Below are 11,616 nucleotides of genomic sequence, written 5' to 3'. Positions count from 1 at the left end.
ATCTTTTTATATGTTGTTCTTTTTTTAAAGATTGTTTCAATCGCATGACTTCAGAATGCAATACCTTTTATATCGCATAACATCAAGTTTATATTATGTATCAGATTTTGATTCAGACTTTGCATTTGTTTTATTAGTAAATTGCTGCTAACATATTAATTGACAAGCCTATAAACAATGTAGCCTATATTTTTATGGTGAACACATCCATTTACCTTAACAAAACAACGTTTACCAACTATCCGTGTTAGAACGGAAAGTATACCATGCAGCTATGAAATGCATGTTGTATGTGAACTTCAAACAGTGAGTGGAAATTGTGACGCGACTTCGTCCGTCGCGGACCCCCTTCAGTGTGGTCCCGCTCGCGCTGTCTCCGCTGTTTAAATGGGCCAAGTTTGAGAAGCGGCGGAGAGTGCAAATCTTGTTTGGTCTGGGTCTGTGAACTAAAGCGTGACTTTAACGACGTATTAGGGGTTAAAAGAAAGAGCGAGGGAAAAAAAAGTACCATTAGCACCAGGCATCAGTTGCAATCGAAGAGTTAAAATAAGGCGCACAAGAGAAAACATAATTATTTCCTATCCTCGACACATTTGAAAATGCTCCAAGCCAGTCTGGCTCACACCCCTATGTGCATGTACTACTGAACTTTAACGTGGGCTACACTGCATATGCATCGTGCATTATGCATTAAAATGTCCTAGTTAATGATCTTTACTTTCCGAACGGAAAGAAACTTAGAACCGGTTCAGAGTTGACGAGGGAAATAAACACATCAAAATTACCATAGTGTTGACAGCGATTATTTTTAAGGACGTACTTTGAATGGGCTGAAGGATAAAACAATCATTAAACCATGTTCTCCGTTCATATCTGGTGGAGATGTCAGGTGTTAGTCCGATTACATGTGGTGGGCAGAAGCGCGGGGAGACCCGTCATGCGAGCAGTGCAGTGAGGAGAAGGGCTATAGAGAAGACTGAAGTGGTGGTGAATGGCAATCTGTCGCCGAACTTGAGCAAGCTGCTGTCAGCCAGCGACGCGGGAGCGGCGAAAACACACCGGCGCGCGTCTGGAAGTCTTTTAAACTCGCCAACTCCGCAAAGAGGGACATAAGTTTGGACGCATGAACTGCTAATCACTCGTTACCGGCGCTGCGCTTTGGGTAACATGCCTGCCATCAAAAAGGAGAGATTGGATGGAGAAGACATGGCATTAGCCGCCTTCAACCAGTCCGAATACCTGGCCCCTTTAAATGCCACCGCTATCCCCGTGGTGACCCCTCATCCGCCGCCGTACGACCACATTTTCGCCCATCATCACCGCGCGTACTTGGGGCTTCACGACAGCGCGCTGCATCAACAGCACCTTCACCACCACCCGGACGACTTCATGCTGGAGAGGTTCTCCTCCATCCCGGACTTTCAGCCGTTTTTCGACAACGGAGAGCCGTGTATCGAAGTGGAATGCGGGGAAAACAAGGCACTATTGTACATTAACAAACTGTGCCAGGGCAGCAAAGGGCCCTCCATCAAATACCGGGGTGAGTGGCTCACCCCAAACGAGTTCCAGTTTGTTAGTGGAAGAGAGACAGCCAAAGACTGGAAACGAAGTATAAGGCACAAGGGTAAGTCGAGTCAATACCTTCTGCTTATGTATGTATATTCGTTTTTAACGACGCGTAATGTTGATTAATTTGGGCTCTGTTAGCGCTAGAATCGCGCTTTTGGAAATAAATGGTTACTACATTTATTAAAAATGAGAAGGGCAGACTTTTTTCTTGACTGTATACCTTTGGTGAAACAGGGTGCTTAATATAGAAAACTAGGAAAACGGTGATAAGTCACAGTGCGTAATGTGGCGATTATCGTGTATATTGTACAGGTATTCAAGTTTGTGTTACATCGAATAATTGTGTATATTTTTGATGCTAAACTAAAATACATGAAACACATTACATTCTCGTAACACAGTGGAGTAGATCCGGATTATAATACAGCGACGTGTTATCAGGTATGTTAGGGCTGAAATAAGCAGCTTGTGTTTACAAAGATTATATCTAGTAGATTTTATTTTAAAACATTTATGACGTGGGAAACAGCAAACCTGGAGATGTTATGCGTTACAGTTAAAGTTCATTTGAAGTCTTTTGGTTCGTTTTGGGGATACGTGAGTTTATTATCGGGGGTTTCAAGTCTCCTTTCGGAGGAGTTTATTTTGGTTAACAGACTAATTTTGTTCTCTGTTACATCCGTGACACCACACAGTAATGTTCCTCCTAGTATCGCTTTTGGTCACTTGCATTAGAGGTGTGAACTTTAAAGACTCTTAAACATTAAGGAATGTTGAGTTTGACGGATTGTTGGGTGACTTGTGGATAAAGTCGTAACAGAAATGCATGAATGTGCGGGATGTCCATTACTGAATGACTCCGTTTTAAAGGAGTGGTGCATTTTCACCTAATCACCAATGTTCCCATTGTTCTGTACTTTTGTGTACATTACCAGTTATCTTAAAGGTTAATGAGTTTTTTATTTAATTTTCTAGGGAAAAGTCTGAAGACACTTATGTCCAAAGGAATCTTACAGGTACACCCTCCAATTTGTGACTGTCCCGGCTGTAGAATTTCATCTCCTGTGGTAAGTGTACACTGGGGTCTTCATCACTTGAATTGTTTGTGTATTTTGAAATATAAAACACAAATACATTACTTTATTTATAACTTAAAGTTGATTATTCCGAAGTGTTATTAAAAGTTTGCAGATTTGTACAAATGTGCCACACGTAACGTTATTGGAAGGTTAAGCAGTGAATGAATTGCTTTAAAGAAATACTTCACCCAAAAATGAAAATTCTGTCATCATTTACTCACCCTCGGGTTGTTCCGAACCTGTATAAAGTTCTTTGTTTCGCTGAACACAGCGGAAGATATTTGGAAGTATGTCAGTAACCAAAACAAATCTCATCTACCACTCATTACTGCCATAGTAGAGAAAAAATAAATACTATGGGAGTCAATGGGGGATGAGATCTGTTTCATTACTGACATTCTTCCTTACTGAATATCTTCCTTTGTGTTTAGCAGAACAAAGAAATGTATACATGTTTGGAACAATCTAAAGGTGAGTAAATGATGACAGAATTTTTATTTTTGGGTGAACTACCCCTTTAAAGCCGGTCATGACACTGACTTGTACTGTCACAGTCGTTTCTCAGAAAGTAAATAAGGACCAAGTACAAGGAATTGTGAAATGTTTGGAAATGTTGTTTCGATGTGTTTGAATCAAAGCTGAAGTATAAGGTCACATGTCTGTGGTAGATGTTAAGCCAAATATGCCACGTGCTTTATATTTTAATTTTTTGATCATTTAAAATGCAATCAAGTTACTGTAGGCTATGCATGAAGGTCAGAAAGAACTGGGAGTAGTTGACAAGTTCTTCTCACCGGAGGGCATGTTTAGAGATTTTTTTTGTCTCTGTTTATGTGACTCCAAATGACATGGCGGTATCACAGTGGTCATATCCTAAAGTTAATCAGTAATGTTTATAGCTGGAGTATGAACCTTTATGTCTTTAATTCTCAGTTTATTGTAGCAATCATCTCTATAGAACAATGAACATTGTGTGCGTGTGTGAGAATGCACAGAGCAGCAGGCTAGTGGTTGGTTGGCTGCTGTATTTGTCCACACGGGTGCTGTGTTGTATCTGAGCGTGCCTGTTGCCGCCTTTAACGGTTAATCTGGAGGGGAAGAGCGTAAGAAGCTTACTGAGCTACTGAACGCAGCTACCGGTGATTACTGAGGCAGCGGCACGCAAAGGGAAGGCACTTCAGATAAGCTGTAGGTGTTTGAGCGATGCAGGTAGTAAACTGTTGAGGAGGACCTGAGCCACAGCCAGAAGAGATAAAATCCTAAAGGCTTAGTTGTTTGTGGCCCTTACGTTGCCTCAAACTGAGGGCGTCAGAATCTCATGGAAGCTGATTTTGATGATGAAACTAAGGAGGCTGGTCACCTGTTGCGTTGTGGTTTTTTACGGCTTTATCTGACTGATGACCAAATATAAAGAATTACATGTAAACTTTTGACTAACTTTTCCTTTAAGGGGTGTGACTTTATCTGCACCATTTCAGATTTGACTGTTTTGTGGGGTGATTTTTGTTTCTGATCTTTTTGTTTGCACTATTTATGTGACCTTTATTGGTTTGACTTATCACCGAGTATAAGCAGCGGATATAAATGCTATGAATACTTACTCAAGCACAAGGCTTACACGAAGATGTTAAACTGACATAGGAAAAAGTGTTTTAACATCAAAAGAAAAAAAAACATGACGCTTATTACCTCTATGGGCCAAGGCAGGCTTCTGTCAAACTATGACCTGATACAGAATGCATCTCACAAATTCTTTCACACAAGATATAAATCTTCACACTTACGAATGTTTCCGTATGCAAGAAATACAAAACACCAAGAATACAATTAACACCCCTTCTATTAGTTACATTTTTATATGTGCACACTTTCTATTTTACTTTGCACATAGTCTGTCAAGAACACGCATTCTAACAGCATTTAGTACTGCGCAGTGGTGTAAAGTATTGGAGTAAATGTAATTAGTTACTGTACTTAAGTATCTTTTTGGCTACTTTGTAGTTGTACTGAGTATTAAAGATATCAGCAACTTTTACTCTCTACTTGACTACATTTTTGAACAAGTATATGTACTCTTTACTCCACTACATTTGTAATGACTAATGCAATTACACATTACATTTCACCTGGTACCCATCATTCTTTTGCGGCAGTTTATTTTTGATACAGAAGAATTAATATAGCCATTTACAAGGCATTGAAGGTACTATATCTTGTGGGTTTTGCTCTTACTTACTAAAACTTGTCAACATGGCTTCTTTATGTGAATAAAGAGTGCATTACCAATTAGGGTTAGGATAGGGTTATCAATGTCAATCGCTGGCGGTTTATGTGAAATGAGGACATGACAGCAGCTGATGATGAGGCCAAAACCAGCATGCCCAGTTTAAAAAGGCTTTGACTTTTTAATTGGACTTAACATTATTTTATTTATCCGTTATATTGAAGAAACCTTTTGAAAGAGTTTGGTTTATTATGATCACTTGAGCTTAAATGAGACTTGAGTGTTATGGTGTCAACCATGATTTGTTGCAATTTTGAGGTGTTCAGTCTTATTTTGATTTAAGAAAATAAATGAGATTGCTCTCCTCATGAATCAACAGTTTCTAGTTTTTCACTGACATGTCTCTTAAGTGTTGAAGACTAGTGCTGCTTTGAGCCTACATTCAGTATGAGTAAAATACTCAAGTACTGTTAAATTCAGATACTCTAAGACTTTTACTGAAGTCATTTTTGAATTGGTGACTTGTAACTTGTAATGGAGTAGTTTTCGCTGCAAGGTATCTGTACTTTTACTTAAGTATGGTTTTCAGGTACTCTTTACACCACTGAGTACTGCGATCTTACATTGTTGAACTACGTAAAAGTGATTTTAATTTAACAGTATAAAAGGCATCATCTCACTTGTTTAAGCCATTTTGGATCTTTAAAAGAGTTTCTTTGGTTATGTTCACACAGTCAGTGTCTGGTATTAAACATAGCATTTACTAAAAGGTTTGGCTCTTATATTGCATGTGTGTGCATACAACAAATAATGGAGCAGGAGCAAATAATGTCTGTCTGAACAGGTAAACAAAGTCAAACCCCTTCCCAAACGTCTGATAGCTTTGAGGAATGCCTGTAACATAGTAACAGATCACAACATTTTATATTAAAGCATGTAATTTTTATTTCATACATAACATAACAGACAAAATTCAGTTCAAATTTGGTTGTAACCCCATATTTTATTGCTGTGTGAACGTAACCTGTGTGAATTGGGTTCGCCAGCTCAAACAAGATTAAATGTAAACACAAAATCATGTACAAAACAAGAGTCCCTGTCCTGCTCAATATAACCGAATATGGCGACACTCTGTGTTTGTGTTCATGTCTCTGTGAGGCATTAATAGTTTTGACATGTTTTATGACTTAGAATCATTCAAACGTCATTCTGGCTTTATTTCACTTTTCAGCTGCTTTTTATCAGGTGTTCCTGTGGCTCAGGTGGTAGAGAATCACGTTCGCAGCGCAAAAGTTATGGTTTCGATAAGTGACTGTAAGTCGCTTTTGATAAACGTGCCTGTCAAATGCTTGTAAATGTTGCCATTGCTCATATCAAAGGCAAGACATCCTGTATAAGTTTTACTCTTGGTTTATGAGTTCATTATAACATTTAGTTTAGGTTAGACATGTGAACTATTAATCTTTGAGCTGTTGTGGTTTGTTGTTTAATCGATTTTATGTAGATAATGAAGAGCGCTTGATGATACGTTGCCATTGTTTGTACGTTTCTGTGAGGACGGATGGATGATGTTGTTGTTCCTTTAAGAGTCGGAGTCATTCAGCTGGCCTGGCTGTTGTCTCCCAGGAGAAATGTGCTTCCTTTCCCTTGTTTTTTTAGCGGAACTAGTGGAGGCTGGCAGGAAATTACACTCCGCTCCGTCTCGTAAATATCTCGTCGAATCTGGGCTTCCCCCCACCGCGTCCTGGCTGCGGTGGGGGTCTGTTTGGTTGGGAATCAAGCTGGTTTAAAAACATGGAGGGTGATGTTGCAGTATAAACATTGCAGAGTCCTTCAAAGAGGGCAATTTCAGATAGACATGTAGATGTATTTATTACAAGGCTACCAAACCTTTTTCTGCATAAAACCAAATGTATAATGAAAAATTTTTTTTTTAGCATTACTTACTCTTACTCACCTTCGTTTCATCCCAAACCTGTATGATTTAATTGTTTTGTTGAATTATTCTGTATAGAAAGAATGTTTGTGCTCTTTTTATACCCCAACAATATTAAAGATTATATAAAAGTGTTGTGGAAATAGAATAGAATATAGTGCACTCAGTGAACTCATTTTCTGGTGCTTTTTGTACTTTAAAGGTTGACATGCATGCTCATCATAAACTCATTGTATGAAAAGAACTGCATAAAAATGTGTTGTTTCACTGAAAAACAAAAGTATACAGGTTTTGGACCTACATGAAAGTGAGTGTACAATGCCTTTTGATTTTCTTTGGGCGATCAATTCCTTTAACAATCCGACCTACCACATGCAAAGACATGGTAGAACATTCGTACAAACGGTTTATTTGTGCAAGTCATTCAGGTGTTAAATGCACGATTCAAATTCACTAACGGCAGCACAATTAGAGCGGGATATTTTCTCTGTCGAGCGTGTGGTATTAGGTGAGGTTTGACAGCGTAGGCCAACGCTCATTTGGCAGAGTGTTGCTGGAGGGCTGGGTACGAGCAGGAACGGGGGCTGACGCCATACAGTCTCACAACGGCTCCCTCACCGCGGGGGGTTAGACAGAATGTGTGCGTGCGTCTGTGCGCCGTACCAGCGCTTGTGTAGCCGTGTGTTTGTATCCCTCACATGGAGCCGAGGCTATGCTGCTATGGCAACGGCAGGATCCCTCCTCAGGACAGCAGCGAGCAGCCAGGCAGTCTCCGCAGTGTGTTGCATTCATGAATTAAAGCAAATTAGAGCCCACTAGAAAGCCGCACCAAACTCACAACAGGCTCTTTCCGTTGATTTCATTAGCTGATTTTGTCTCAAACTGTGACGCCGCTGCCGCAGAGACGTTTTGAAGCACACTTATGTCTCTGGATCTTTTCTTCTGCTTACAGGTGAAGTGTTCGTTTCTGCTAATAGTGTGTGTACCTTTAAATTGGTCACCTGTCATTCGGATCATGTGGAAAAATTAATCAGGAAATATTATCAGTGAAGTTTAAAGAGTCGCACATGGTTCAGGAAAGGTTTACAGGCGGGGGGAAGGGCGTGTGTGCTGGTATCAGAGATGGGCGTGTCTATGTGGGTGTCGGTGGGAAAGGTACGGGGCTTATCTATCAGCCCATGCAGCAGATCATTACAAAGCCACAGCGGCTATATATTGACACACTCCTCCCAAATGTCACTTTTTACATACTGACCCAGTTCTTCTGTAAACTGCTGAAATGAAGTTTTTCGTGAATTTTTGTGACTAACCTTACATTAAATCATAGACTAAATGTCTAAAACTTTTTAAAAGGTTTTCTAATAATAATTTATGTTATTTAAGGTACTTGGTTATACTATGTTTGTTCAATGTAATTTGGAAGTTTTGGGCCAGTTTTCAATGGAGGCGGAAGATTTCTTTCTTTCTGCACTTCTTCTTTTCTTGGTTCCAGCTCCTGTTGTTTTTTACTCTTGGGAGTGTGGTGGAATCAGTACCTGTCCATAAAGCTCTCCTGTGGCTGTCTTTTCGGAAGGGAGGGGGGTATCCAAACACAGGCAGAGAGATCTTGGCACGCATGGTTGGACTGCCACTGACCTCCCTGCGCCGGGGAACGCTTCACTGGGCTGACACAGCCCGCTCACCCTGCGGGTCGGGGGGAAGTTGGCGGGGGGTTGTTGTGGAATGGGTTGCGTGTGTTCACTGCTCTTCAACTCTTTCCTAGTTTGCCATATATAAACCTCCACAGCATACTTTTATAGGAAACTTTGGCCAAAAATAGTGTACTTTTATAAGCTTTTACACATTGGGTTGGTGTGATGTGAAGGTTGTTTGGTGTGGCGTTGACGTGAAAAGTTGATTTACTTCTCATCACATGATTGTACCAGAAGACTCTTGGAAATTTGTGGTTATCCAGAAGCACATAAAGTCTTTATCTCTCTCTCTTCTCCGTGTTGTGCCAATGGATTTAAGTAGGTACATTAAACCCCCGTGCTACCCACATGCCCCCACCCCCAGCTTGTGCCAAGTCTGCCCAGCGTCCCGCCTCCACACTTATGCACAGCATGGCTGCGGCACGCACACGCAGAGGTTAGAGCAGACAGACGCGTGACTCATTAGGCATTCGTCCCCCGGGGACAGTGCTGGGGGAGCGCGCCACAGCTGCAGGAATGTCATGAGCCGTTGCTTCTGTACGCATGTTTGTGTGTTGGTGCGTGTGTGTCTTAGCAGAAGGCCAGCGCACCTTTCTGAAAATGCTGCGCCAAGAAAACGTCTCTCGGCTTTTTCATAACATCCATATTGTCAAGTCTGAGCCAATGTTGTAAACCCAAGAACGCCCTCAGAAATCATAGTAGGCAAAACGCATTATACAGCATTTCAAAGTATGTTCTGTTCGTCTTTTTTGGTTTTTTAAAATGAAATATGCAACAATAAAGTAACTTGAAGTTGAGTAGGAACCAGGTTGAGTGATTTGGCCGCTGTCAGCGCGAATGCTATTTTACAACCAAGGTGGTTACAGAATGTCTTTATGATAAAATGCGTCCTTGCTCTGTTAGAGTCAGGTATAGCATTTAGCCAACATGGCTTGTTTTGACTTTTATGAGGACGACCTTACCATAGCAATAAGACATGAGAGACCGCTATATGTTTTGAATATACTTCATAAAGGCATTTTGGATTATATTCACATAAACTCCCTATATACTGCAAAGGAACAGGTGTTGCTTTAATTTCTTGGCTTCATTGACCAATTAGAATCCAGGAAAAAATCTGTTTATATTTTACTGTATTTCTTGCTTACACTTGTGAGGTCTTTTCTGCGAGATCTCTCATAACTTCTCCGCTCATGAGCTTTATGGGTCTTAAGACGGCAACATCAACCTAGTCGATTACTCACTCGTGTTAGTTCATGTGTGGTTTTGTATTTGTGTGTCTGTTGGTGTGTTATACAAATGTAAATATAGCCTAGCCCCATTGATGGGCAGACATTAAATGTGGGTGGGCTTATTCATAGAAATACTGCTCAGAGGAAATTCATATTCGATATTTTTTTCCATCCCTGAATGACAGTGCGAGCGCTCGTGTACATACGTGTAGGCGAGAACTGAAGGCCAGTTTTTTTATGTTTTTGTTTTGAAACACCCTCCCTCTGTGCGGAAGTGTTACCGGAAATAGTGTACTGCCGCCCCCGGTTCTGCGTCAGTTACGCTGAATAAAGCGAGGGGGCTGTACGGGGGCTTTCCGGGAGAAGCTTAAGAAGGGTGGTGGTGGGGGTTGGCTGGGTGGAGGAATGGGGGCAGGGAAGTGTGTGTATGAAGGCCTGTCTCGGATGAGGCCATGTGGGTAACAGTCGTCTCTCAACGCCAACTTTATCTGATAAAGCATCAGTATAGCAGCTTGCAAACAAGTGCATTTTACGTACGGCTCCTAGTGGCTGATAAGAATACTTCAGTTTCAGTTTAAACAAAGTTAAAATAACACTGGGAATTTTTGTTCAAGTCTCACTCAATGCAGTACTCAATTTAAAGCTCAGTATACTGTAGTGTTTCTCAAACTGAAGCTTTATATTTTGAGATGACATTCAGGGAACAGTTTACCAAAAAACAAAATTTGTCTTCATTTACTCACTCTCGAGTTGTTTCAAATCTGTATAAATGTTTTGTTCTGATGAACACAGAGAAAGATATTCAGTAATTTCAGTCTTTCTCTGTGGTCATCAGAAGAAAGAAGTTTACAGATTTAGAACAACTGGAGGGTGAGTAAATGATGACGGATTTTTCATTTTTGGGTGAACTGTCCCTTTAAGCATTTGTTGGCCGTGTGATACTGTGGGGCCATCAAAACATAGTGCAACACAGACTCGACCAATGGTGTGCGTGTGCCTTGGGGCGGGCCGCGGGTCTAAATATTTGTCCAGCCAATGACAGATAGGTAGAGTATTCAGGCAACCGTTTGAAAATAATAATTTCCAGTTCCATATTCCATTAGCGAAGAAATGACACACTTCAGCTTTAAAATATTACGTTTTCTGTTAAAAAACCCAGAAAGAGAGCAATGAGAAAAATCTGCTTTCTCTGCAAAAAGAAAAAAGACAGTTGCTCATGAAAACAGTGTGTGTAGCCTGCCCATCCTCAGGGATGTTTTTATCTTTCTCTGCTTTTTTCCCTCCTTCTTTTAATGTATGCCACTTGAGAGAATCCAGAGGGGCTGCACCTGTTTGCCTCTTGGCTAGTCTCTCCACCTCCTGCCCCGGCCTGCCACTCACGCCTGGGCTCTTGTGGGATGCTCTGCATATGTGTATGTGCGCGTGCGAGCTTTGGGTGTGGAGGAAGGATAGCTGCAGGGCTCGGCAAAGTTTAACAAAGCTGAGATGCAGGCGTGCACACACACACATGCAGCACCCATTCACACAAACAGACTTTTCAGTTGAAGATTTTTTTCAAAGGGAACAGTCTTATACTGTTTTTCTCTTTTTCGTAATCTCTCTCTGAATCCTCTCTCTCCTTCTCTGTTCACTCATGGGTAGAGATGGAAACATAGAAATCTGCACTGACCCCTTCAGGTCACATTAAAGGTCGCCCAGCTTCACACACTAAACCCCGAGGGCCCCTCAACCCCTTCATCCCTCGCTGTCTTCAGATGTCTGATGCGAAGAGAGCAAGAGACAGAGAGAGAGAGAGAGAGAGAGAGAGAGAGAGAGAGAGAGAGAGAGAGAGAGAGAGAGAGAGAGGAGAAAGAACAGAGAGAGAGACGGGAGAGAGCACAGGAGA

General features: G+C 41.2%; 1 protein-coding gene across 2 annotated transcripts in view; it reads left to right on the top strand.

Moving 5' to 3' along the window:
• The first annotated feature begins 421 nt into the window (after window positions 1-421).
• The window catches only part of samd11 (sterile alpha motif domain containing 11), a 53,782-nt gene continuing 42,587 nt past the window's right edge, over window positions 422-11,616 (top strand). Inside the window, exons 1-2 of one of the 2 annotated variants that reach the window (XM_057319897.1) lie at window positions 422-1,624; window positions 2,545-2,636. In XM_057319897.1, the coding sequence (XP_057175880.1) occupies window positions 1,168-1,624; window positions 2,545-2,636 (549 nt within the window). In that variant the 5' untranslated portion in view covers window positions 422-1,167. The remainder of the gene's footprint in view (window positions 1,625-2,544; window positions 2,637-11,616) is intronic. The other variant, XM_057319896.1, reaches the window with a different exon arrangement.

This window comes from Triplophysa rosa, linkage group LG21 (genome assembly GCF_024868665.1).
Source record: "Triplophysa rosa linkage group LG21, Trosa_1v2, whole genome shotgun sequence".
Taxonomy (NCBI): domain Eukaryota; kingdom Metazoa; phylum Chordata; class Actinopteri; order Cypriniformes; family Nemacheilidae; genus Triplophysa; species Triplophysa rosa.
This window is presented reverse-complemented; position numbering and strand designations above follow the sequence as displayed.